At 37.2% G+C, this 24,685-nt stretch overlaps 1 protein-coding gene across 5 annotated transcripts in view; it reads left to right on the top strand.

Moving 5' to 3' along the window:
* Window positions 1-24,685, top strand: part of STAU2 (staufen double-stranded RNA binding protein 2) — a 354,567-nt gene that overhangs the window by 61,810 nt on the left and 268,072 nt on the right. For all 5 annotated transcript variants that reach the window (XM_037039725.1, XM_037039726.1, XM_037039723.1 and 2 more), the window contains 2 exons: window positions 2,501-2,660; window positions 15,903-16,038. In XM_037039725.1, the coding sequence (XP_036895620.1) occupies window positions 2,501-2,660; window positions 15,903-16,038 (296 nt within the window). The remainder of the gene's footprint in view (window positions 1-2,500; window positions 2,661-15,902; window positions 16,039-24,685) is intronic.

The raw sequence follows: 24,685 nt of genomic DNA, 5'->3' as shown, positions 1-24,685 counted from the left end.
GATGGTGGTAAGAAGGAGAGTTTGAATGGGAAAGTACTATGTTAAGAGAATGGTGTTAGGATGGTCTTTCAGTTGTTTAGGGAAAAAGATATTGATATTCTTCACTAAGACATTGGCAAGGAGTATAAAGAAAGGAGTCAAGATCTGAAAAAACATTTTTGAAGTTGAGTCAGTAGTTTGATTATTGGATGTAGAACTAAATGGACAGAGAAACAGAGGAGACAAGGTATCTCCTCAAAGGTGTGGAGCCTGTGAGACTTGGAAAATGGTGACATATGGAAGATAGGAGGCAGGGAGTAAATGAAGTACTCTGAGTCCAGATTTGCAGGGGCCTGAGACTTGGTGGTGACAGTGGAGACTGCAAGGAAGTTTTGAAATGTTGTTAAATAAGTCTTGGGAAGGTAACGGTAAACAAAGAAGTTACTGAGGTTTTGAACCTGACTAATGGAAGAATAATGGATGCAACATTGTGGGTTGTGAACTGATTAGAGATTAGGAGGAGAATGGAGAAGTTGACCTTTGTGGCAGAGTTCTTTGTTAAATACTATAGTTTTAAAAAACGAGCTTATCATTGATAAAATGTTTTAAAATTAGGCAATTGTCTTTAAGATATGTTTTAGGTATATATTTTAAACTGAATCAGAATAAAAGAAAAATTAATCACTTTTCACAGATATGCACATACTTTGAATTTCAAGTGATTGTAAATATTTTCCAACTCTGTATTTTGAGTAACAGAAAACCTACACGAAAAATGGAAAGAGTAGTACAGTGGGTACTCCTATCTTGCAGATTACTAATCCTTAACTTTTTAGTACATTTACTTTATTTCTTGCTTCTTGTACATAGTCATATGATTTTTTTCTTGAACAACTTGAAAATAAACTTTTTCATGGCATTTCTTATTTATTCTTTCTTATTTATCTTGTAAAACCCAAAACATTCTTCTCTATAACCACAGTACTGTATCATCACTCAAGAAATTTGACTTTGAACTTGTTAATTTAATACATAGTGGGGCAAAAGTAGGTTTACAGTTGTTCATATAGGAAATAATACAATAATTAATAAATAATAATACAAGAATAAACTGTTTCATGTCCTTACAACTGCAAACCTACTTTTGCCAGACCCTGTATGTGGTCCTCAGTCAAACTCCTAAGCTGTTCTGTAAATGCCTTTTCTACTATTTTCTCTCCCCAGTACACATCCAATTAGGGTTCATACATTGGATTTTATCGTATGGCTTCATGTTTCTTTAACATCTTTTCATCCATAATAGCTATTATTCTTTTGTTTTTTCTTCTCATGACATAGTCATTATTGAAGTGTTTAGCCTACTTGTTTTATAGAACATACCATCATCTAGTTCTGTGTGATTGTTTCCCTGTGTTTAAATACAGATTAAATTCTTTTGGTCAGGAATTTTACAGCTTCTCACTGGGACATATCAGGAGGTTCATGATATTAGTTTGTGTGATTATTGATGCTTTAACTTGGTTAAGGTATTTTTTTCCCTGATCTCCTTCCTGCAAAGAACCATTTATTTCTTTATAATTAATATGTATTTTGGGCGGTATTTAATACTTTGCGTTCTTAGACAGTACTAAGCTATATGTGGAGTAAAATAGTGGGTTTTATGTGTATCCTGTAACTCGATTCTAAATTTTCAAGGTGAACAGTAGGTCTGGGGCTCATAAGGAAATATCTGAATGGAAGGTTAGGCTGTGCCAGTGGGGAGGTGGGTGTGAAGTGAAGACTGACAGGTGGAACCTTTATGCCAAGCTAGACGGGAACAGTTGAAGGTCTATAACTTGCTCTTGGTTTGGGTGATGCAATTGGATTGAGTTTTAGGAAGATAGTTAAGCAGCAATCAGTTGGGAGATTATTATGTCTGAGCTAAAGGTGATGAAAGATTGACTCCAATGCAGTGTCACTGGCAGACAGAAGAGAGAGGTTTGAGAAATACTTATGAGGATGAAATGGACAGATTTTGGTGACTGGTTAAACATGTTGTGGAGCATTCAGAGTGTCTTGGTGACATAATATTTGATAGGATTTTCTGACTCATTGGCTTGATCATTCTAAGTATGAATTTCAAGGAATTTGATTTTATAAAGTGCTACAGAGACAGGGCCTTTTGGATTCTCTTACAGTTTCTCTTAATTCTTCGTACTGGTTCCACTTTTTTGAGGACTATTTGAGTGGTGTTAACAATTTAATTCTATTTAGGGAAGTGATTTCTTCTTGACTTACTCTACCCAAAATGTACATACATGTTTTTAAGCATTTGGATAGGACAGAACAGACTTTGGCGCAATCTTTTAAAATTCTTCTGTGAGGTAGAATAAGATTTTGTTGCAAATGATCTGTAAGGTCATCTCTAGCTCTAAAATGTTGATTCTATGGTGTATCAATTTGTATTAATTTGTCTTTCAGACAGCACATTTGATTTCCTGAAGAATTTTAATTTTTTTCTTTCTCTTTATGTTTTTCTAAGATGTTCTCAGTGCAACTGAGTCTTGGTGAGCAGACATGGGAATCGGAAGGCAGCAGCATCAAGAAGGCCCAACAAGCTGTTGCTAATAAAGCTTTGGCTGAATCTACGCTTCCCAAACCAGTTCAGAAACCACCCAAAAGTAATGTTAATAATAACCCAGGTATGGCCAAACTTGTTCGCTTCTGTTGTGTTGTGTTGTATCTTCTGTGTGGGCTGGTCTCTGTATTGTTCATTCTAGCAGGCCGGTTATGTAGTCAATAGCTGTATTAATAGTACATATGAAAAAGACAGGTGCATCATAACTAAGGTGAGGAAATGAAGATGGTAATTGTAATTATTTTAAAAATTTGCTTCAGTGGGTACTTTAATGGTGCATTACTAGCTTTTTAAATCTTGGTGAAGGGAAATTTGGATACAAGGAACAGAAAATAAGGTTGAGTTTTTTCTAAAGTAAAGGTAGAAATGATCAATTTCTTTTTTTAAATATATAATATAAAATTGAATAAAGTCTTTATTCTTTCTTTAGTTTAATAAAAATTATAAAAGTAGCCTAAGCATCTTCTTATTCTTTTCATTGGTGTAGAAATGACTGATATTCATTAACAATACTAATTAACAATACTAATGAAATTTAATAAGAAGCCCACAAATTAAAAAAAAACCCACCCTGTGACTAATATAATGCTAAGTAAATGAATGTTCTAATTTTAAGCTCCTAATAATAATTTTTAAAAGTTGTTCTGATTGTTTATAATACCAACCACACTATATATCCAGTGGTTTATTGGAGAGAAGCAAACGTGTGTTGGACATAGTGTGTGAATCGACAGTATCACATTAATAAAGTTTCAAAAGCTTAGTACCAGCCCTTTATCTATGTACTTGTTCAGTAAGTACAATAAGTATCTATGTACTTATTAATTCAAGCAGTTACTTTCTGACAAATATTGCTTTAGAGATTTTTGTGATGGAGTACAAAAAGACATTTTACCTGCTAACAGTGACTCTAACCTAATTATAGTTCACATACTATGCATGTAATCAAGTTGAACACTTCTTTCTCATGAGGCACCTGCTAGGTGATCACAGCCTCCTCTTGTGAGAACTGCTCTTTCCAGAACTCTGTGACTTTCCTATTACTTCTGTTCAACTGATTCCAGTGTTTTAAAGTAAGATTAAATAAGCCAAAACGTTATTATCATAAAGAAAAAAACCTTGTTCTATTCAGTTCAAAGTTGGTAAGAGGCTACCTACTTACTTAATTTTCAAAAATCTCTTCAGATTACTGGTTGATTATTAGTACCCCACTACTACCTCTGTTTATTAAGAACTTTTATATATCTAAGAAGTATAAAATAAAAGATTTTAGTTATATACGTAAAACACATAACTCAGTGGTAAAGATTAAGTACCACGTGAATAATAATAGCCATTAGTATTGTAAGTAACAATGAACATGGACTGAGGTAGTAGAGGTGAGATAATGAGCCTTGACTGGTGTGGAGGAGAGGAAAGAATACTCTACTGTGAGGAGAGGGAGTGCTCTGAGGAAAAGAATTGAAGTTGGAATCCAGATAGTGGGTTTGGTTTAAAAAGTTTTGTAGATGGTTTTTAGTTAGAGCAGGTAAGTGATTTTTAAGAGATAAGACTGAAGATGTATTTAGGAAGTGATTCTGATGGACTCGAATGCCAGTCCTAGGGGATTAAGTTTTATCTATACAGCAGGTGTTCGAATAACATTGTTTCATTAGGTGCTATAAGGAACTTAAGTCTTGTTTATATCACTTAGTCTATGGGTAAATTGGTTTTCTTGTACAATGTTTAGATTAAAGACACAGAACCTATTGACAGTGTTAAGTGAGGACTTACTGTAGTTTGGTGGATTAATATCTATGAGCTGGTGGGTGATATGTTTAAAAAAGCACTTTAGGAAGTTCAGTTTGACATGTGAATGGAAACATGATCAGTTAGGAAACCACTGCCATGGTTTATGGATGAAGAAAGAAGGAAAGAAACTCCTGTGCACTGAGTACCCTGCCTTTGCTCTGCAGGGATGTTGGGAGTGGCAGCTGGAATGGAGCAGGGCAGGTGCTTCTGATCCAGTGGTTGAAACCATGCAAGTGCAGCGCTCTGCAGAGGGGATGGTGTGAGTGAAGGAAGAGCAGTGTGTGCTGAGGTCTGGGTCAGGTCCACCTCGGAGGGTTATTGCAGGAGGCACACCAGCAAGGAGCCAGAGGAAGGAAATAGGACTGAGTCTGGAGGGCCAGTGGAGAGGAGTTTCAGCTGTTGAAAGTTGCAGTGAGCTGAGAAAATGAGTAGATTTGGGGGGTGCACTTTTAAAATACAGTATGTACTGGCAAGTGCACACATTCCAGTTGTAGAGCCTTGATGGATTTTTGCTGTTTGATTACCAGTTCCACAGGCTTTACCAGAACCTCAGCAGCCTCTATCATGCTGTTATGATTACACACAACTCCAAAGGGAATGCCCTTCTGCTTTCTGATATCTTAGTTTGTTGTGCCTGTTTGTTGGAACCATACATTAAGTAGCTTGGTTTTCTCAGTGTTATATTTGTGAAATTCATCTGTGTTGTTTAACAGTATGGTTACTATTTCATTGCTCTGTAATATTCTGTTGCATGAACATAACTTAGTCATTATACTGTTGGTGGACAGTTGAGCTCTTTCCAGTTTGGGGCCACTAATTAGAAATAATACTGTTGTGATCATTGTTTTCTGTATGCATTTCTTTTGGGGATATACCTAGAATTGGAATTATTGGGTCATAGGTTATACATGTGTTCATGCTTAAATCAGAAGACAAATTAAGGCCAGAAGTCAGTGAATGTCACAGAAGAAAAGTGTCTTAGACGCTGTCCTTGCATTACAAGTTTCTTTTTCTCCATCTGTTGGGTGAAAATAAAAAAGCTATTTAGGCATCAATTAGACGCAATAAAGAGACCAACACAGTTTTAGCTAGATTGAATAGTAAATTGCAGTAGCAGTTAAAATATGTTTTTGAGGAGAGAACTTTCCTGGAAGTTTGACAGGAACAACTTTGAACATTCTTTCACCTATAAGCCAGTTGTGGTTAATTGAATGTATCCATTTTTAGCAGTTTCAGGTTATCCATTATGGAGACCCAAACATTCAGCTCATTGCTTAATTCAACATTAAATTTTATCACTGTTTTGCCGTATATGTTCACCATTACATTTAAGTATTTTTTATTTTTTAATAAACAATAAAAGGGCCAGGATGACTAAAAATATACATAATACCTACAGGTGATGTGTGCTGGTTGTCCCAGCACCTCAGGAGGCTGAGGCAGGAGCATTGCTTGAGCCCAGTACCGATTGAGATCCATATAGTGGTGGTCACCAGGTAGCCTGACTGGGGGTGAAACAGCCAAGGTTAGAAACAGAGCCAGTCAAAACTTCCTTGCTGATCAGGAGTGGGATCAAGACTGTGAGTAGATGTTGACCTCCAGCCGGGGCCCCTCCCTGATTTAGTGAATCGGTGTCTCCTGAACGAATTAGCAAATGAACGTTTGCCCCTTTCCAAGTTCCTATTTTAAAAAGTCACGTACATAATAATACATACATCATGTCAAACATCATTTTTTCTTCGTTGCCAACATATAGTGTCTTCAAAATTTTTAGCAGTTCTCATGGGAGGAAGACGTAGTTGTGTTCATTGTTTTAATTTGCATTTCTTAATATCGAATGTAGCATTTTCATGTGCCTGTTGGCTCTCCTCTGTTGTAGAGTGCTGGTTGAAATATTTTTCCCACTAAAAACTTCATTGTCTGTTTTTTAAGTTTTTCTATTTTTTTTTACTTGTAGCATTTTTACATATTCTGGATTCGTGTCATTTGTCAGCTACGTGTATTGCAAGTATCTTTCTGTATTCCTAATGGTGCATTTTGGTGAACAGAAATTCTTTATTTTTAATGAAGTCGGATTTGTCTTTTTCCTTATGGTAGTGCTTTTGTGTATACTAAGACATCTTTGTCTTCCATCAAGCTACGAAGATGACCTCATAATACTTTTAGAATCTCTATTATTTTATCTTTTAAATTTAGATCTAAGTCTATCAGGAATTAAGATTTATGTATGATGTGAGGTTCAAGATTTTTCCTTTTAATATAGAGACATTCAGTAAATTCATTCCAATTTATTGAAAAGACAGTCTGATCCACCACTGCAGAAGAGGGGAGTTCGGACTTCACAGAGAGCAGAGGGTTTTAAATAGTAATTATATCCCAGAGAGAAGCTAAATTCACTTACAACATGGCTATTCTGTTTGGTATGAATATCTCACAGAACTGTTTTACTGTCACTCTCCTTTTATTTTTTAAACTATTTTTGTGTGTAGGAGGTAAATGCAGATTTAAATAGAATTTGTAGAAAGAATATATAGAGCTCCCATGTACCTTTCACCCAGATTCCCCAATTTTATCATTTCTGAGCCATTTAAGAATAAATTGTGGACATATGTCCTTTACCCTGTAGTAGTTCAGGGTAAAGGACATTTCCTGAGTACACTTTGGACACTCCCCTTTCAGGAAGGTAACAGTACTACCATGTAGTCCAAGACTCCATTCAGATTTCATTGATTGTCTAGTGATGTCCTCTGTAGATCCAGGCTATACTCTGGATCATATACTTAACATTTCTTTTCATCTGCTCTTCAGTCTGAAATAGTTGCTCAGTCTTTGTCTTTTATGATCATGGCAGTTTTGAAGAATACAGGCCACACTGTTTGTATACAGAATGCCCAACAGTTGGGTTTGTCTGGTGTTTCCTCACGACTTAATGCATTTTTAGCATGAATATCAGAGAAGTGACCTGGGCTTGCCTGAGTATTTAATGTCAGGAGACACTTGATACTGATTTGTCTTATTAGTGATGACTTTTGCTACTTGGCAAAGAGTATGTCTGCCAGCCTTTGCTGTTGTGAAGTTCACTATTAAGTTTGCTTTATTATTAAATAGTAAGGAATATGTATTTTCTGAGATGATACCTTGAGGCTGTTATGTTCCTCATCAAGATTACTTTCACCCACTAGGATTCTTACCCCATTGGTAATTCTTGTCTGAGTCAATTATTTCTCTGAAGAGTGCTGAAGAGGACTTTTGTTTTGTGACTTATTTTATTTTTCAATTTATGGTATTACTTTTGTCCCAATTCCTCTTTTCCCCCCTTTACCCCCGCTACAATTCCTCAGGCAATCCCCACGATGTTGTCCATGTGCGTGGATCATGCATATGTGTTCTTTGGCCACTCTATTTCCTATGCTGTACTTTACATCCCCATAGCTAATTTGTAACTACCTATTTGTACTTCTTAATCCTTTCACCTTTTTTGTCCACTGCATGACCCGTGTTCCATCTGGCAATCATCAAAATGTTCTCTGTATCTATGATCCTGTTTCTGTTTTGCTTGTTTGTTTACTTTGTTTTTTAGATTCAATTGTTGATGATATGTTTTTGTTGTTCATATTTCTGATCTTCTTCTTAAAGAAGATCGTTTAACATTTCATATTATACTGGTTCGGTTTGGTGGTGATGAATTCCTTTACCTTTTTTTGTCTGGGAATCTTTTTATCTGTCTTCGATTCTAAATGCTAGCTTTGCTGGGTAGAGTAATTTTGGTTGTAGGCAATTGTTTTTCATGACTTGGAATATTTATTGCCAATTCCTTCTAGCCTGCAAAGTTTCTTTTGAGAAATCAGCTGACAGTCTTATGGGGGCTCCCTCGTAGGTAACTAAGTGCTTTTATCTTGCTGCTTTTAAGATTCTCTTTTTGTCTTTAACTTTTGGCATTTTAATAATGATGTATCTTGGGTTGGGTTTCTTCGGATTCATTTTGTTTGGGACTCTCTGTGTTTCTTGACTTGTATGTCTATTTCCTTAATATATTGATTTTGCTGATATTATTGATTATGCTATTTTATTGATTATGCTATTGCAGTTGTGGCATTTTTCCCCTCAGCCCTGCACCTGCCCCACCTGCACTCCCCCACCTTAGTTCATGTCCATGGGTCATACATATATGTATGTATGGCTTCTCCACTTGCTATGCTGTTCTTAACCTCCCCTTGTCTGTTTTGTACCGACCATTTATGCTTCTTATTCCATGTACCTTTTCCCCTTTCTTCCCCCTCTCCACTGATAACCCTCCATGTGACCTCCATTTCTGTGATTCTATTCCCGTGCTAGCTGTTTGCTGAGTTTGTTCGTTTGTTTGTTTTTTAGGTTCAGTTGTTGATAGTTGTGACTTTGTTGTCATTTTACTGTCCATATTTTTTATCATAAGTCCCTTTAACATTTCATATAATAAGGGCTTGGTGGTAATGAATTCCTTTAACTTTGTGTTACCTAGGAAGCACTTTATCTGTCCTGCAATTTTAAATGATAGCTTTGTTGGATAGAGTAATCTTGGATGTAGGTCCTTGCCTTTCATGACTTCAAATACTTCTCTTCAGCCCCTTCTTGCTTGTAAGGTTTCTTTTGACAAATCAGCTAATAGCCTTCATAGGTTAACTGCCTCCTTCCCTGTTGCTGCTTTTAAGATTCTCTCCTTATCTGTCATTTTGTAATGTAATTATGATGTGCCTTGGTGTGTGCTTCTTTGGGTCCTGCTTTTTTGGCACTCTCTGAGCTTCCTGGACTTCCTGGAAGTCTATTTCCTTTGCCAGATTGAGGAAGTTCTCCTTCATTATTTTTTTAAATAACTTTTCAGTTTCTTGGTCTTCCTCTTCTCCTTCTGGCACCCCTGTGACTCAGATATTGGAACATTTAAAGATGTCCTGGAGGTTCCTAGGACTATCCTCATTTTTTTGAATTCTTGTTTTTTTATTCTGTTCCAGCTGAATGTTTATTTCTTCCTTTTGCTTAAAATCATTGATTTGAGTCCTAGTTTCCTTCCCTTCACTGTTGTTTTCCTGTATATTTTGCTTTATTTCATTTTTCATAGCTTTCATTTTTTCCTCTACTTTAGGACAATACTCAACCATTTCTGTGAGCATCCTGATTACCAGTGTTTTGAACTCTGCATCTGATGGGTTGGTTGTTTCTTCATCACTTAGTTGTATTTTTGCATCTTTGATCTGTTCTTTTATTTGAGCCACATTTTTTGTCTCCACACACCTGTTACATTGTAAGGGATGGAGCCTTAGGCATTTGTCCCAGTGGGGCAACCCACGTTGCTGCATTGTGGTGCTGTATTTGGGGGAGGGGTCTGAGAGGGAACAGTGCTGTCTGCTTGGCTCTCAGCTGGCCTTCAGACACTTCCCCTAGTTCCCATAAGCAAATTGGGCCCTTCTGATTCTGATTCCTAGGTAGGTAGGTTTGAGTACATTCTAGACCCTGTGGGTCTCTTAGATGAACTCTCCCATGAAGCTGGGAGTTTCTCTCACTGCTGAAATCCCCACAGCCAGATATTTTGAGGTTTTATATCCCCACACTGGAACCCTGGGTTGCATGGTCTGTCTTGCTCCCCAGTTGTTCCACCTGCTTTATTCACATGCAAATGTGGGACCTATCGCTCCACCAGCTGCCACCTTGCCCTCCCTGGTCCTCCAGCTGCTGCCTTGCCACCAGTCCCCTCTAACCCAGCTGCCTGTCTCCATCTCTCCTAGTGGTCTGAATGACTGTTTCTCCCTTAATTCCTTGGTTGTTAGATTTCCATACAGTTTGATTTTCTGTCAGTTCTGGTTATTTTTTGTTTTTAAATTTGTTGTCCTTCTTTTGGTTATGTGAAGAGGCAAGTGTATTTACTTACACCTCCATCTTGGCATGAAGTTCTCTTTTTGCTATTGTGATTGGGTGTTTTTTTTGCTTCCTTGTATCCCAAATCTCTGATTTCATTCTCAGCTTCAATTAACTGTTGATTTCCTGTAAGTTGTTCTTTATTTCAGTTACTGTATTCTTCAGTTCTGACTGGTTCTTCTTTATGGTTTCCATTCCCTTTTTTATACTCTTGAAGTTCTCACTAAGTTCACTGAGCATCCTTATAGCCAGTGTTTTGAATTCTGCATCTAGTAGATTGCTATCTCCTTATATTTAGTTCCTTTTCCAGAGTTTTGTTTTTTTCATTTTGGCCATGTTTTTTTGTCTCTTTATTTGGCAGCTTCCCTGTGTTAGTTTCTGTGTATTAGGTAGAGCTGCTTTGTCTCCTGGGCTTGGTAGAGTGGCCTAATGTAGTGGTACATCTTCCCCTATTCCCGAAGCTGGGTAATTGAGGTGCATCCACTGTGTGGGCTGTGTACATGTTTCTGTTGTAGTTGAGCCTTGATTGCTCTTGGCACATCCAAGGTCATCAAATGCCTGTGTTCTGTTTGGGGTCACACTGTGTAAGCTACAAAGTGATCTGTCGATGGCTGCTCCTTGTGTTGGTTTGGAGGTGCCCAGATGAGGCCAAGCTGTGAACTAAGGCTCGCTGCTGCTAGTACCAGGCCCGGGGCTATTTAATGAGTTCACTGGAGCCAGGTATGGCTTGTTTGAGATAATTTAGGCAAATCTGAAATATGAGTCAAGACAAGTCATTCATACAGAAAAACCACTTGAAACAGCTTGGCTGGGCTTGAATGTTGTGTGTGGCAGGACCTCAGGGAATCGCTAGGGTTGGGCAAAAAGTGTCATTCAGATTGGTGGAGTCTCAGCTATAGCACCCGTCTGCTGGCTCTGTGGCTGTGTGAGGGGAGGGCTTAGAAAAGGATCAATGGCCTCTGCCAGCACTCCGGTCTGGGAAAAGCTGCTCCCCAGCTCTTGCCCTAGTGCCAGACACTTCAGTTCCTCCCTGTATGTCTCTGGTGCATTTTAGTCTGCTTCCCCTGTGCTGGAGCTCAGAGGGTTGAGTTTGCATAGGTCTGTGTGCGGACCCTTTAAGAGAAACTGCCTGGGATTCCAGCAGTTTCTGTTTTTCATAGCCTCAAATGCCCTTGGTTTTTACATCCAGGATTTGTAGAGACTTATCTTCCTGGGTCTTGAACATTGGGGTGGGGGGCCTTGTGTGGGGCTCAGACCCTTTGCTCCTGAGACATCCCTCCTGTTTTTTATCCACCATACATAGGTGTGGCCTTCAGCTTATTCTGCATCTCTGCCTCTCCTACCAGTCACGATGTGGTTGCTTCTTTAATTCTGTAGTTGTACAACTTCCATTCAGCCTGATTTCTGACTGTTCTGAATATTGGTTTTTCTATAGTTTAGTTGTAATTTTGATGTGATTGTGTGAGGAGGCGAACTGTGTTTACCTGTGCTGCCATCTTGACTGGAAATCTCTTGTGATTTAAAACAACAGAAATGTATTGTTTCTTTCCAGAAGGGTGATATTTAAATTCCAGTATTCTTTTCAGATTTATTAGTTGCCATTTACCCACAAACTTTCTCTTCCCTCAGTTTTTCATCTGCTCATTTATTTATTACTATAAACACTTGTGTTCCTATTTTACTTAGAGGCTTATAATCTATCATCATTTATTTTCACTCTCAACTTGTCCCAGATATGACCAGTGATATGACTCCTTCAAATAATTTCTGTAGTCTTCCTTTATTTCCTCATCATTCTTTGAGAACTTCTTCCTGGCACAAGGGCTGTTCCTAGCTTGTCTTATATTGTCTTTGCCCTGGTCTCAGCACCAGCCCGTTCTCCAAGAGCCTCCCCCAAATTGATGGAAATCAATTCATTCTTTCAACAAGTATTTGAGTGACTACTATTTTCTAGGGACTATTCTAACTTCGTCTTTTTTTTTGGAGAAAAAAGAAGACATTTTAATTCACTGTATATTTTATTTATTTTTTTCTTTTCCAAAATTTATATTTTTATTTTAAATTATTGTCTTTTAAACATTTATTTAATTGTTGTTCAAGTACAGTTTTCTGTCTTTTACTCCCATCCCAGCCCACCCCCTAGCCCTCCCCACCTCCCTCCCATTTCCACCCCTCTTGGTTGTTGTCCATGTGTCCTTTAAACTAGTTCCTGTAAATCCTTCCCCTTTTCCCCTGAAATTCCCTCCCCTCTCCCCTCTCGACTCTGTCAGCCTGTTCTCTATTTCAGTGTCTTTGGTTATATTTTGCTTACTTGTTTGTTTTGTTGTTTAGCTTCCTTTTAAAGGTGAGATCACATGGTATTTGTCTTTCACCATGCTTTCCAGTTCCATCCATGCTATTGCAAAGGGTAGGAGCTCCTTCTTTCTTTCTGCTGCATAGAATTCCATTGTATAAATGTACCATAGTTTTTTTAAAAAGATTTTTATTTATTTATCTTTAGAAAGGAAGAGGAGAGAAGGAGAGAACTATCAATGTATGGTTGCCTCTCATGAGTCCCCTGCCGGGAACTGGCCTGCAACCCAGGCATGTGCCCTGACTGGGAATCGAACCGCGATTGAGTGTTTCGCAGGCTGGCACTCGATCCACTGAACTACATCAGCCAGGGCTGTACCATAGTTTTTTGATCCATTCATTTGCTGATGGGGACCTAGGTTGCTTCCAACTCTTGCTATTGTAAATTGTGCTGCTATGAACACTGGGGTACTTCTTTTGGATTGGTGTTTCAGGGTTCTTAGAATATAATCCTAGCAGTGGAATTGCTGGGTCAAAAAGCAGATCAATTTTTAGTTTTCTTAGAAAATTCCATACTATTTTCCACAGTGGTTGTACCAGTCTGCAATCCCAGCAACAGTGAACTAGGGTCCCCTTTTCTCCACAACCTCTCCAGCACTTGTTGTTAGTTGCTTTGTTTATAATGGCCATTCTGACTGGTGTAGAGTGGTATCTCATTGTGGATTTAATTTGCATCTCTCCGATAGCTAGTGATATTGAGCATCTTTTCATGTGTCTCTGACTTCTTACAAAGCTGTGTCCTCAAGTGTCAATAATATGTTGCTCCTTGAAAATGAGTCATGGCAATTTTATTTCACCTGTCACATAACTAAGACTCCACAATTGTAGTTATAGACATTTTGTGTATATAATTAATTAGCCTCTTTATATTTGTCACAGGCAAATGTAGAAATTTTCTTTAATTTGTCTAAAAACCACTGAAAACCTGTCCTGTGTTTGCAGTATTGTTATAGCTGTGTATGTACTATGTGAGGATTCCTATGTAATCATTATCTTTAGGTAACCTGGGTCCCGTTCACACATGCTGAACATATTGGTGTTGAGCATTACGTGGATGTATCTCAGAGCTGGAAGTTATCGTTGAGTGTTTTCTGGGAAAACATTACTGCTTATGGAAACAGTAATGGACTGCGTACATGTGCAGATGTCAGTCTGGTTCTTCACAAACGGTTAGAGACCCTTTGCTCTGGAAGGGTTGGAACTTCTCGCTATGGTTTGTGCCTTTCTGTTTATCTTCTGCTCCCCTTCACCAAGATCCGATCTGAACTTTGTGTCATTTGTGTCTGTATGTTTATTGCAAAGTACAGTAAAATTCAAAATGACATAAATCTTACAGTTGATTTACATGGTAACTATTAAACTGAAATCTTCATGAAGTAAGGAAATTGTGCTTTTAAGGGCATAGACTGCTTTTTGGTGTTAATAAAAAAGCTTTAGAAAACTCTTAGGCAATTTATAATAAAGTTAAATATAAACCTATTCTAGGACTTAGCAATTCTACTGCTAGATATATACCCCCGAGAGAAATGAGTGTCTACTAAACACTTATTTCAAAGTTTAAGGTGGCTTTTTACTTAGTAGCCCCAAACTGGAAACAACCCAAATGTCCCATCAGCAGCAGAATTCACTGGAATATCCATTCATCAGATTGTTGAGTGATGCAAAAAGTTTGAAATACTGATATAGTCAATAAAATAATTATGTTGAGTAAATGTAGCAAGACAAAATGATACATACTCAGATTTGAAGAATAGACAAAACTAATCTGTGATAACAGAAGTCAGAATGGGTAACGTGGGGAGTAGGTTGTGACTGGAAAATGGTGTGAGGAACTTTCTGGGTGATGGAAATACTCATATCTTGATCTTAGTGGAAGTCACATGAGTATTTACATGTTTAGTAATTCATGGGGAGGTATGCTTAAGGTTTATGCATATTATTTATCTCTTGGTCAAATACTGAATGACAGAAAGAAAAGAGAATTCCCTCATGCTTGACATTCTCTTCTCTGGATGTAAGGATTAAATTAGGAATTTGGACTGATTTGATTTATTATTCTGACTTTGCTGTTTTTCTTATTCATATTTCTTTCTTTCCAGCCTGTTCTATTGTCTTTCACTGTCTATATTTTCTCCTCTTCTGATTGTTGCTTTAGTTCCTGTTTCTTTAAACTCTTCAGTGGTTTCACACAAATGCTTTAGAAATGAGGCCCAGTGAGCAGGTTCTTGAATCTTGGAGGATCGTCCATGGCCTGCTGCAAGTCCTGCATTTGTGTTAGGCGCTCATCCCTTTGCTGGTGCTGTGTCAGCCCCTAATTTGCTGTGGCAGGAAGTGGACCTAGTTTTGTATGTGATAGAGTATTAAATGTATGGTGCAACATACATGGTGCGAATTCAGTGGAATTCGAATTAAGTGGTATAGAATTTACATTGAAAATAAATTTTACTTTCTGTGAAAGCTTTAGATTTATTTTTGCGATTTTTAATATAGAATGTATGTATATATATTTTATTAAACAACCTCTTTGGGTTACTTAATAACTTAACATAAAAATTTTATATTGTGTTTATTTATTATGGAATTATTCAAAGAAGAGCGAATAAGAGAGCAAATATCTCTGTAGCCATTGCTAGCTGAAGCAGTTACCCACACGTGATAGCCAGCCTTGTTTCTCATATGTTTCTCCTCTGAGTTATTTTGAAACTAATCTCATACATATTACTTTATCCATAAATACTTCAGGGTGTATCTGTAAAGATTATCTACAGAAAGCATTACTTTTATTACTTTGTCCTGTTGTTGGTCATAGAAAATATTTGAAATTTATTTTCATTAGATAAATTCAAGAATTACTGATGACCCTGTATTTCTTGCTAATTTTAGTTGCTTGATTACCAAAATATAAATAAAAATATTCATAGATGATGTTTTTAATGATTAGATAATTGTAAGCTTCCTGTAAAGTAAGTAAGTAATGAAGTTCAATACTTTTTTTATAATTTCAGATTAAGCAACCTGTAAAACTTGTGTTTCCTTTGTTTTGAAATATTATCACTCTAAAGTTGAATGCTTGGTCATTAATGTGCAGAAAATGTTGCAAAATTTCCTAATAGATTTCATTAGAAATGATTTTTCTGTTTGTGTAGTTTTTTTATGCATTCCTTTAGAAAATTATACCTTCTTCCATGGTAATTATATACATATGTACTATAAGATGTAGCTTGCATGATTTATTCTGGAAACATTTCACAGTGTACCTTTGATGTTTCTTAAACAGGTAGTATAACTCCCACTGTGGAACTGAATGGGCTTGCCATGAAGAGGGGAGAGCCTGCCATCTACAGGCCACTAGATCCAAAGCCTTTCCCAAATTATAGAGCTAATTACAACTTCCGGGGCATGTACAATCAGAGGTTTGTATGTTGTTTTTGGTTTTGTTCTTATTATTTTTTGCATATTGTAAATATTTCTGGAACTCAAAGAGTATTTTCATTGTAAAGAATATTGACTTTGGGCATTTTGCATGTAATTTAGATAAATCAGATTCACAAAGAATATTTAAAATAATAACTTAAAAATTTGTTGGTTTTCAAGAACTTTATTGAGTCATGAGACCCCTGTATTTGTTGCAGGCAGGACCACATTTTAAGGTCATTCCACAGTCTAGTACTGACTGCCAAGTTGACGTGCTCATTTATTCACCAAGAAGGTGCTTAGCTTGATTAGTGTTTTTCTTAATTTGTCTGAATACATTGCAAACATGAGTATTTATAATGTTTTTTAAAGATTTTATTTATTTATCTTTAGAGGGGAAGGGAAAGAGAGAGGGAGAGAAATATCAACGTATGGTTGCCTCTCATGCGTCCCCTGCTGGGAACTGGCCTGCAACCCAGGCATGTACCCTGACTCGGAATTGAATTGCGATACTCTGGTTCGCAGGCCCGCGCTCAATCCACTGAGCTACACCAGCCAGGGCTTAGTGTTTATAATTTTTTAAAGATACTTTTTTTTGAGAGAAAACACAGCTATAGAACGTTTCAGTGAGAAGTACTTTTCAGTACTGTGGAACAGGAGTAAAAGCCTTTTAAATTTTCTCCTATAAAAGTTTTTGTAATTTATAAAAAACTTTGTTGAAAGGTTTTACTAAGTCTTTCTGCACATAAAGTCTTTCTTACGTAATTTTGCGATATTACTAGTATAACAATTTTCTTTTATAAAAGTGTGGCAGAATGTTTTTTTAGAGTTTATTATTTTTTTCTGGTCATTTATAAAAGTAACTCATTATAGAGGATGAGGAAAATGCAGAAAATTAAAAAGAAATTATAAATAACTTACAGTCCCAGAATTACCACCTTTAACATTTTGGTGTACCTTATATTATTTTTATACATTGCATATATATATATTTAACCACATTGAAGTTATCCATTATATGCAATTTCTATAGTACTTCATGGAGGTGTATCATATGTGAATGATAAAGTGCACAAATCTTAAATGTACATCTTGATGACTTTATTTGATTATACATATATTTATAGTTTATTTGATGACTTTTTACATATGTATATCCTCATGTGTCAACTTCCAGTCAAGAATGTTTCTATCACCCCTGGTGGTTTCCTCCTCCGTCCTCCCAGAAGTACCGTATTTTTCGGACCATAAGATGCACCTAAGTTTTAGAGGAGGAAAGTAGGAAAAAAAAAATCTGAAGCAAAAAATGTAAAATATTTAATAACATAAATAACATAATATTTTACCAATGTAAACGTAAACAGAACTCAACAGCAGCATTAACAATCATTATTCCTCCCAGATTTTGGGGGGGGGAGGAGTGCGTCTTGTACTCTAAAAATACTCTTTTGTCACCATAGATTAGTTTTGCCCTTCATGAACTTCTTATAAATAGACTCATACAATATTTACTCTTCTGAGTCTGGCTTTTTTTTTTCCTCATATAATGGTCTTTTTGGTTTGTTTGTTTTCTTTTGTCTTTAGAGATTCATCCATGTTGCTCATATCTAGGTTTTGAGCTTTTGAATTGCCAAATAATGTTCCTATGTATGACTATATCATAACTTGTTCATCTTGCATATTTAATATTGCCTTCTTTTCATTTAATATAGTGATCACTTTTCACATCTTTAAGTAATCTTTAAAAAAATTTTTGATGGGTATTAATACTTCATATGGCCCAGGTATACTTTATAAGTATATAAACATGTGAAAACAAGTAATACTTTACAAGTATACAAACAAAATATACCTTTTTTTGGTCACCCAGGTTTTCTTTTTTTTTTTTTTGACAATTTTAAATAAAGCTGCAGTAAACAGTCTTTATATACAAATTTTTGTTTACATTACTGATTATTTCTTTAAGATACATTACTCCAAGGGGGATATTGGATTAAAAAATAATTTTTGCCCAATTACATTAAAGTTTGTACTGATTTCTCACAGTATATTTCATTGCATTCTGACAACACAGACTGGGTTTGAACACATTACCTTGCTTGATAGTTAAAAGTGGAATGTTTTTAGATTTGGGTTTTATTGATTACTTGAGAGGCTGAACAGTTTTTCAAATATTTATTAGTTGCTTACCCTTTTTGATTTCTCTATTTTAGTTTGCTATTTTTAATTGCATTGCTTGACCAGTCTTCAGATGTTTATGTGTTGAAGGTATTATATTAAATCTTTATTTGAATTTCCTGCTTAAAAACATTGGCTAGTTTTGTGTTTTTTTAATGTACTCTAGTTTTAAATGATACATGGTTTAATCTGTTATTTTTTAATTTCATCCACTGCTTTCATGTCTAAGAAATTCTCACATGATCAGTTATTTGCACATGCTTTAAAAAATTATTGAGATATAATTGATGGGTAACGTCGTGTAAGTTCTAAGGTGTTTGAGGTTGATTTGTTACATTATATTGCAATATGATTGCCATTGTAGTGTTAGATAGTACTTCTGTCATGTCACATAATTATCGTTTCTTCTAGGGGTGGGATGCTGATGCTTTTAATATCATATCTTTATTGACATAACTCAGATATGAGGACGATATTTATTTAGTCTATACATAATCTGATGCTATTTGGTGTCTTGCTTGGTAATGAAAAAAATTACCGTTTAAAACTTTGTCCTATTCAAATTAAGTAATTTCCTTTAAATATTATTGTTAAGGTTCTCTGAGAAAAAAAAAAGCACAATCTCTTAGACTCATCCCCCCTCTCCCTTTCCTTCCAGGCGTGTTTGGGGAATTTAGTGTAGTAAATTTACTGTCCAGGTAGGAAGGCAGGATTCCTCGCCTCTGTGTAGGTGTACTGTATTATACTCTGGTCTTTGTGGCGGTGTCCCTTGTCCACCAGCTAGCTGTCGCCTCTCCCGCCTGCCCTGCTGAGACCTGTACTTGGTGATCGTGGTCCATTGTTTCCTCCTAAGTGATCTTTGACAGTATCTACCCGCTTTCCTGGCTGCCTTGGCTTAAACCCTTAGCTCTCCTCAGCTCCCTGGGATGCTACTCGGTCTTCTCAGTGTCCTCTTCCCACTGCGGAGCCTCCTGCGGCGTGTGAGCTCTCAACTTGGCATCTACACCACATAGGAGGCAAGAGGGACATAACATTTGTCTTGTAGTTGTTTCCCATTCATTTTCTCTGTATAGCATACCCGTTACTTTTCTTGTTCTTCTGAGCTTATCCAATATAAATAAAACTGTTTGCCCACTTGAGCACAGTAGATACACTTGGTCACCTGAGTTAGGAGTCTCGTCTGTTTTATATATGCAAGATAGTTAACTTTTAATGTCCTTTAATGAATTGACTCGTGAGGATGTTCTGTTTAAATGTTTATTGATTTTGATATCTATAATCATGTACTGAGATTTTACTGGTTTTTAATTAGTGAATTAATTACCTATTTTTATTTTTTGTGGTTTAATTGATATGTAACATTATAATTTATTGCTTTCAAATAGAATTCAGTGCTAAAGCAGTGAAAAATCAGACATTAATTGTTGCCCTTATGGAGCTCATGTTTAGTGGGGGAGGCATTCAGTCAGTAAGCCGCTGTTGGTTACTCACTGAGAAGGCGACAGTGTTAATAAAGACTTAGAGGAGGAGAGTGAATAAGCAGCGTGAATGACACGAGAGGGGGAAGCATGTCAGGCAGCAGAACCGGCAGGTGCAAAGGCCCCGTTGCAGGAGAGTGCCCAGAATGTGGGTGTCTCCACCGGGCTGGAACTGAGTGAACCCAGGGGCAGAGGGGTTGGAATGTGAGGCTGTGACAGGGGGCATGTGGTCTGCTGCTTTAAATCTTCTGTTAAGAATGTTGACATTTTTCCTTTGCTGGCAGTTCCTAGTTTCATGATCTGATGCCATGGTTGTTATGAAGAGTGCCAGAATTTTGTTTGGCTTCTCCAAAGGGTTGTGCCTTAGGTCATTCCCATTTAATGGGTAAAGTGGACTTTCCCTTCAGATTTTTGGAGAGTTTTGAGAATTTTCTGTAGGTCACAAAAAGGGTAAAAAGAAAATAGAGAAGCTGCCATGCCATGTTTCCCAAAAGCTCTCTGCTCACTAAAGGGAAAAGCTCACTGTTACTCTGTTAAAATGAGGATACCACATCTGGCCCTCGTTCACAGATAACGACACCTGAATTTGTTACAGGGAATTTGAAGCCAAAGATTCAAGGAGCCTCTCTTTTCCCTGTCAGATTCCAAATGAATCAGTGGTTTCTTAATAAGGCAGGGAATGAAAAATGAAGTTTAAGGAGCAGATATCATTTACAGAGATTTTTGAGAAGGTCTTTTCATTTTCTACTTAAGATAATATTAAGTAATAATCAGATATTACCCTTGCTGTTTTATTTTTTGTTTTCATTTTTTAGTCTATTCTTTCCTGATGAGGTTCTTTCACTTGAACTCATTCAAAGCTTAAGGAGGAACTCATAAAAGGGTCTTTCCATCCTTCACCCTATTTCTGATGGCTGGAGAAAAAAGGGATCATTATTATGACCTGAATTTTGAAGTAATGGTTTCCCTTTATTATACCCAAGATGTTTGAAAATAATATATCCAGTTACATCTTTTCCCCCTCATTTGTACCCTGTTCACTAACAGATATAAAGTTAAAAGCATACACAAATTTATATGACAAAGTACACAATGTAAAGATTGGAAAAACTTTATGCATTTTTTCTCTCAGCTTTGCTACAAAAAATTATGTGCACTATCTCAAGGAATAGAATAGTTAATATCAGGCCTCCTACAGTGTATCAGTTTTATATATTCACAGATGGGAAAAAAGCCGTACTGGTTGGCTAATGAGCAGTGAGCCCTTGCTTTGCTGATGCAGATTGTGAAGGGGTCACAATGTGAAATAGGGACTTTTGCCCCACGGACTAGAAAGTCCGGGGAGATCTTCAGGCGTGGGTGCATGTAGGACTTCAGTGTTGTTTTCCTTCACGTCCCATTTTTCTTTCTAGCTATTATCTCATTTTTCTTCAGCTTTTTGTTTTCAAAGAAACTCACTTCCGTTTGCTATACCTCATGTACTACCAAGTCCTTCAACTTGTAGTCTGCAGGAGAGCAGGGTTTGGGTTTTGGATTGTTGTTAGGGAAAACAGAAGCACCCTAAAACGTTCGCTACAGACGGGATTTGCCGTGGGGGGAGCTTCAGTTGGCTAAGTATGGGTTTGTGCCCAGCCCAGATAAGCAGGGTTTAGTCCCATCCAGACGACTGCGAAGAGCACAGTTATTTTATAGAATGGTTCCTCAAAGAGAAATGATTTCCATGACAGTCAGAACAGTCTGTTCAATTTCCAGTTCTGATGCTTTCAGCTGTGTGATTTTGGGGAAGGCACTGAACCTCGCTTACTTTCTTCATTTTCAAACAGAGATAATACCAAATGAAAGGACTTTGGTGAGGTCTCATTTGTTCCTTGAACATCTGTTTGAATGCCTGCCTGCTCTTTGCCACAGGCTGTGTTAAAGTAGATACCTTGATGAAAGACCTGTCTAGTGGATTCTGAGTCTACTAGATGAGGAAGACAGTGAAAAGAAACAATAACAAAGTGACAGGTGTGACCATATTATGCGATGACAACACTGAGAACAAGCGCCTTTCACAGACTGGGGAATCAAAGAAGCCTCCCGAAAGGAATCGACACTTCAGCTGAATCCTCAGGGTTAACCAGGCGTCAGCCAGGTGAAGAAGGTTAGGATAAGAAACCTGGATTTAGAGAACAACAGTAAGGAATCCTGAGAAGTGTATTCATTAATACACGTAGATTGGTATGTCTGGGATGGCAAGGCTGAAATTTGGTGGGGTGCTGATCTGAATGTCCTCAGGTGACATGCCAAGAGGTTTAGTTTATCTTGAAGGGAATTGAGAGCCAGTGAGCGATTTTACGCTGAGGGATAAAGTAACTGGATATATATTTTTGAATATTGCTTTGTTGCTTTGATAGTGCACGGAAAATTGTTTGGATAGGCTTTAAATTCAAAGGAGAAAGATGAATTACAAGGGTGTTGTTGTAATTCAGGCTTAATATGATGAGAGCCTTGGGGCAGTGAAGGTGGAGAGGAGGGACAGCGTCTAGGTGTTTAGAAGGTAGACTTGATATCACCTCGAGATTGGTTGGATGGGGAGCATTAAGGATAATTTTACATCTCTGGATCACTAGTAATACGGACAATGGGAGGAGTTGGAGCAGATCTTTGAAAAAATGAGAAATCCAGTTTTAACTGTGTTGAGTTCGTATTACCTATGAGAAACTTAGGACAATTGATTTCATCACTCTAACGCCTCATTGAAGGGTATGCGAAGATAATCTTTGGCTTTGAGTGTTGGTTGAAAGTACTCATGGGAAGAGGAACTTCAGGGTCTAGAGCAGGGGTGTCCATCCTTTTGGCGTCTGTGGGCCACACTAGAAGAATTGTCTTGGGCCACACATTAAATACATTGACACTTAATCACACACACATGAATCTCATAATGTTTTAAGTAAATTCATGATTTTGTGTTAGGCCACATTCATGACCATCTTGAGCCTCAGGTGGCCTGTGGGCCGCAGGTTGGACACCCCTGATCTAGTTTCCAGAATAGGCATGTGTAATCTGTCTTGTAGAAAATGGAATTGTTTAGGCTACAACCTAAGTTTGAGTGACCTATCTGTTACTTGTTCATCTAGGATTTATACTTCCTTCCCAGAAGGGTTTGGCTCTGTTGGGTTGTTATCATTCATTTTGTAATAATTTCATGGCTTGCACCATGACAAGTACCCCTGTCCTCAGTAGTTGGTGTATTTCCTGTCAAGGCAGTATTTGGTTACCTTGTCTAGTGTATCCAATTCCTGTGCCAATAACCTGTACTTAGGTTAATAAAGTTGCTTTCTCTTAACATGTGTGGTATGAGTCATAGCAAAGTAAACACGGAAAGGGTTTGTACTATTTTGCACAAAAGTTACTTGTTCCTATGGGCAGAACCTGGTACCTACTTGAAGCTTTATGCCCCCCCCCCCGCCCCCATTGCCCTGGGAAATTAGCCTGTGGGACTTCGAAAGAACTTCACAGAGTGGAAATCTGATAGGGTAAAACAAGTGTTTTGTAGTGTCTGAACAGATTTTATGTCATTGTTACTTATTAGTAAAATGGAAATATGTAAGACTTTAGTTTATGAAGTAGCTTGTTTACTATTATTTCAAAGTTTATGTTCTATAGGCTGATGACTGCTTATGATTGTTAGGTGTGCTGTTTACTTTAATCTTATTCAAACCATCAGTCTAAGTGTCCTTCACTAGTGTGTAGTGCCCCTTTAAAAGGCATGTTAGAAAGAAAGAACAGCTGAGAAACTTTGAATGTATTTGTAGTAGTAGTGGCATAAACAGGTATAAACCTACAGTTTTGCTTTCTGCCACCAGATGGAGCTTACATACTGATGCAGCAACATGCGTTCTGGGTGTTTTCACTTTATCTAGTATTCCAAGGCTGGTGGTTAAATGATAAAAGAGAGTTTAAATCATATGAAATTACCAGTATTTGAATTTTTAACTTCTAAATATGTCAGCTTCATATGGCTCAACAAAATAGGAAAAAGTCAGCTGGGTACACAACTTTAAAGCCTCTTGGATAAATGAAATAAATGTGAAGTGGTGAAAACAGGAATTTGTTCTGATAGTTACGTATGATTTTGCCTTTTGTGTGCTGCATCTCTTCGTTTGGGGAGCATATCTGTGTTTATCATATGCTTTATACTGGAATGTAATAACTTTCAAAATCATATTTTATAAATGCTTTCTTTTTTTATTCTTTTCTTTTCATAATTTAATGTTTATTTATTTGACCTAATTTTTATTTTGTTATTTTCCATTATCATTTGGTCTGCTTATACACCCTTACCACCAGCGATTGCAACACTGTTGTGCATGTCGCTGAGTCCTTCTTCCTTTTTGCTCAATCCCTTCACCACCCTGCTCTTCATCTGTGAGTCTTTGTTTTCCTACTTAGTTCAGTTTGTTCATTAGATTCTACATATGAGAGAAATCATATGGTACTTGTTTTTCTCTGACCGGCTTACTTCCTTTAGCATAATGCTCTCCAGGTTCATCCATGCAATCACAAAGGGTAAAATTTTCTTTTTTTTTATGGCCTAGTAGATTTCCATTGTGAAAATGTCCCATAGTTGTTTTATCCACTCATCTACTGATGGACACTTGGGCTGCTTCCATATTGTGGTGATTATAAATAACATTTCACTGAACAAAGGGGTGCTTATGTTCTTTTGAATTAGTGTTTGGGGATCCTTCACATATATTCCCAGAAGTGGGATCTCTGGGCCCAAAGGCAGATCCCTTTTTAATTTTTTGAGGTATCTCCATACTGCTCTCCACAGTGGGTGCATCCACCTGCATTCCCACTGACAGTGCAAAAGGGTCTCCCTTCTCCACATCCTCACCACCACTTGTTGTTTGATGATTTGTTGATGATGGCCATTCTGACAGGTGTGAGATGACATTTCATGGTGGTTTTAATTTGCATCTCTCTGATTAGTGACATTAAGCAT

The sequence above is a fragment of the Sturnira hondurensis genome, unplaced genomic scaffold, assembly GCF_014824575.4.
Source record: "Sturnira hondurensis isolate 20B ecotype Veracruz unplaced genomic scaffold, ASM1482457v3 Scaffold0025406, whole genome shotgun sequence".
In the NCBI taxonomy this organism is placed as follows: domain Eukaryota; kingdom Metazoa; phylum Chordata; class Mammalia; order Chiroptera; family Phyllostomidae; genus Sturnira; species Sturnira hondurensis.
Note: the sequence above shows the minus strand (reverse complement) of the source record. Positions and strands in the feature narration are given on the sequence as shown.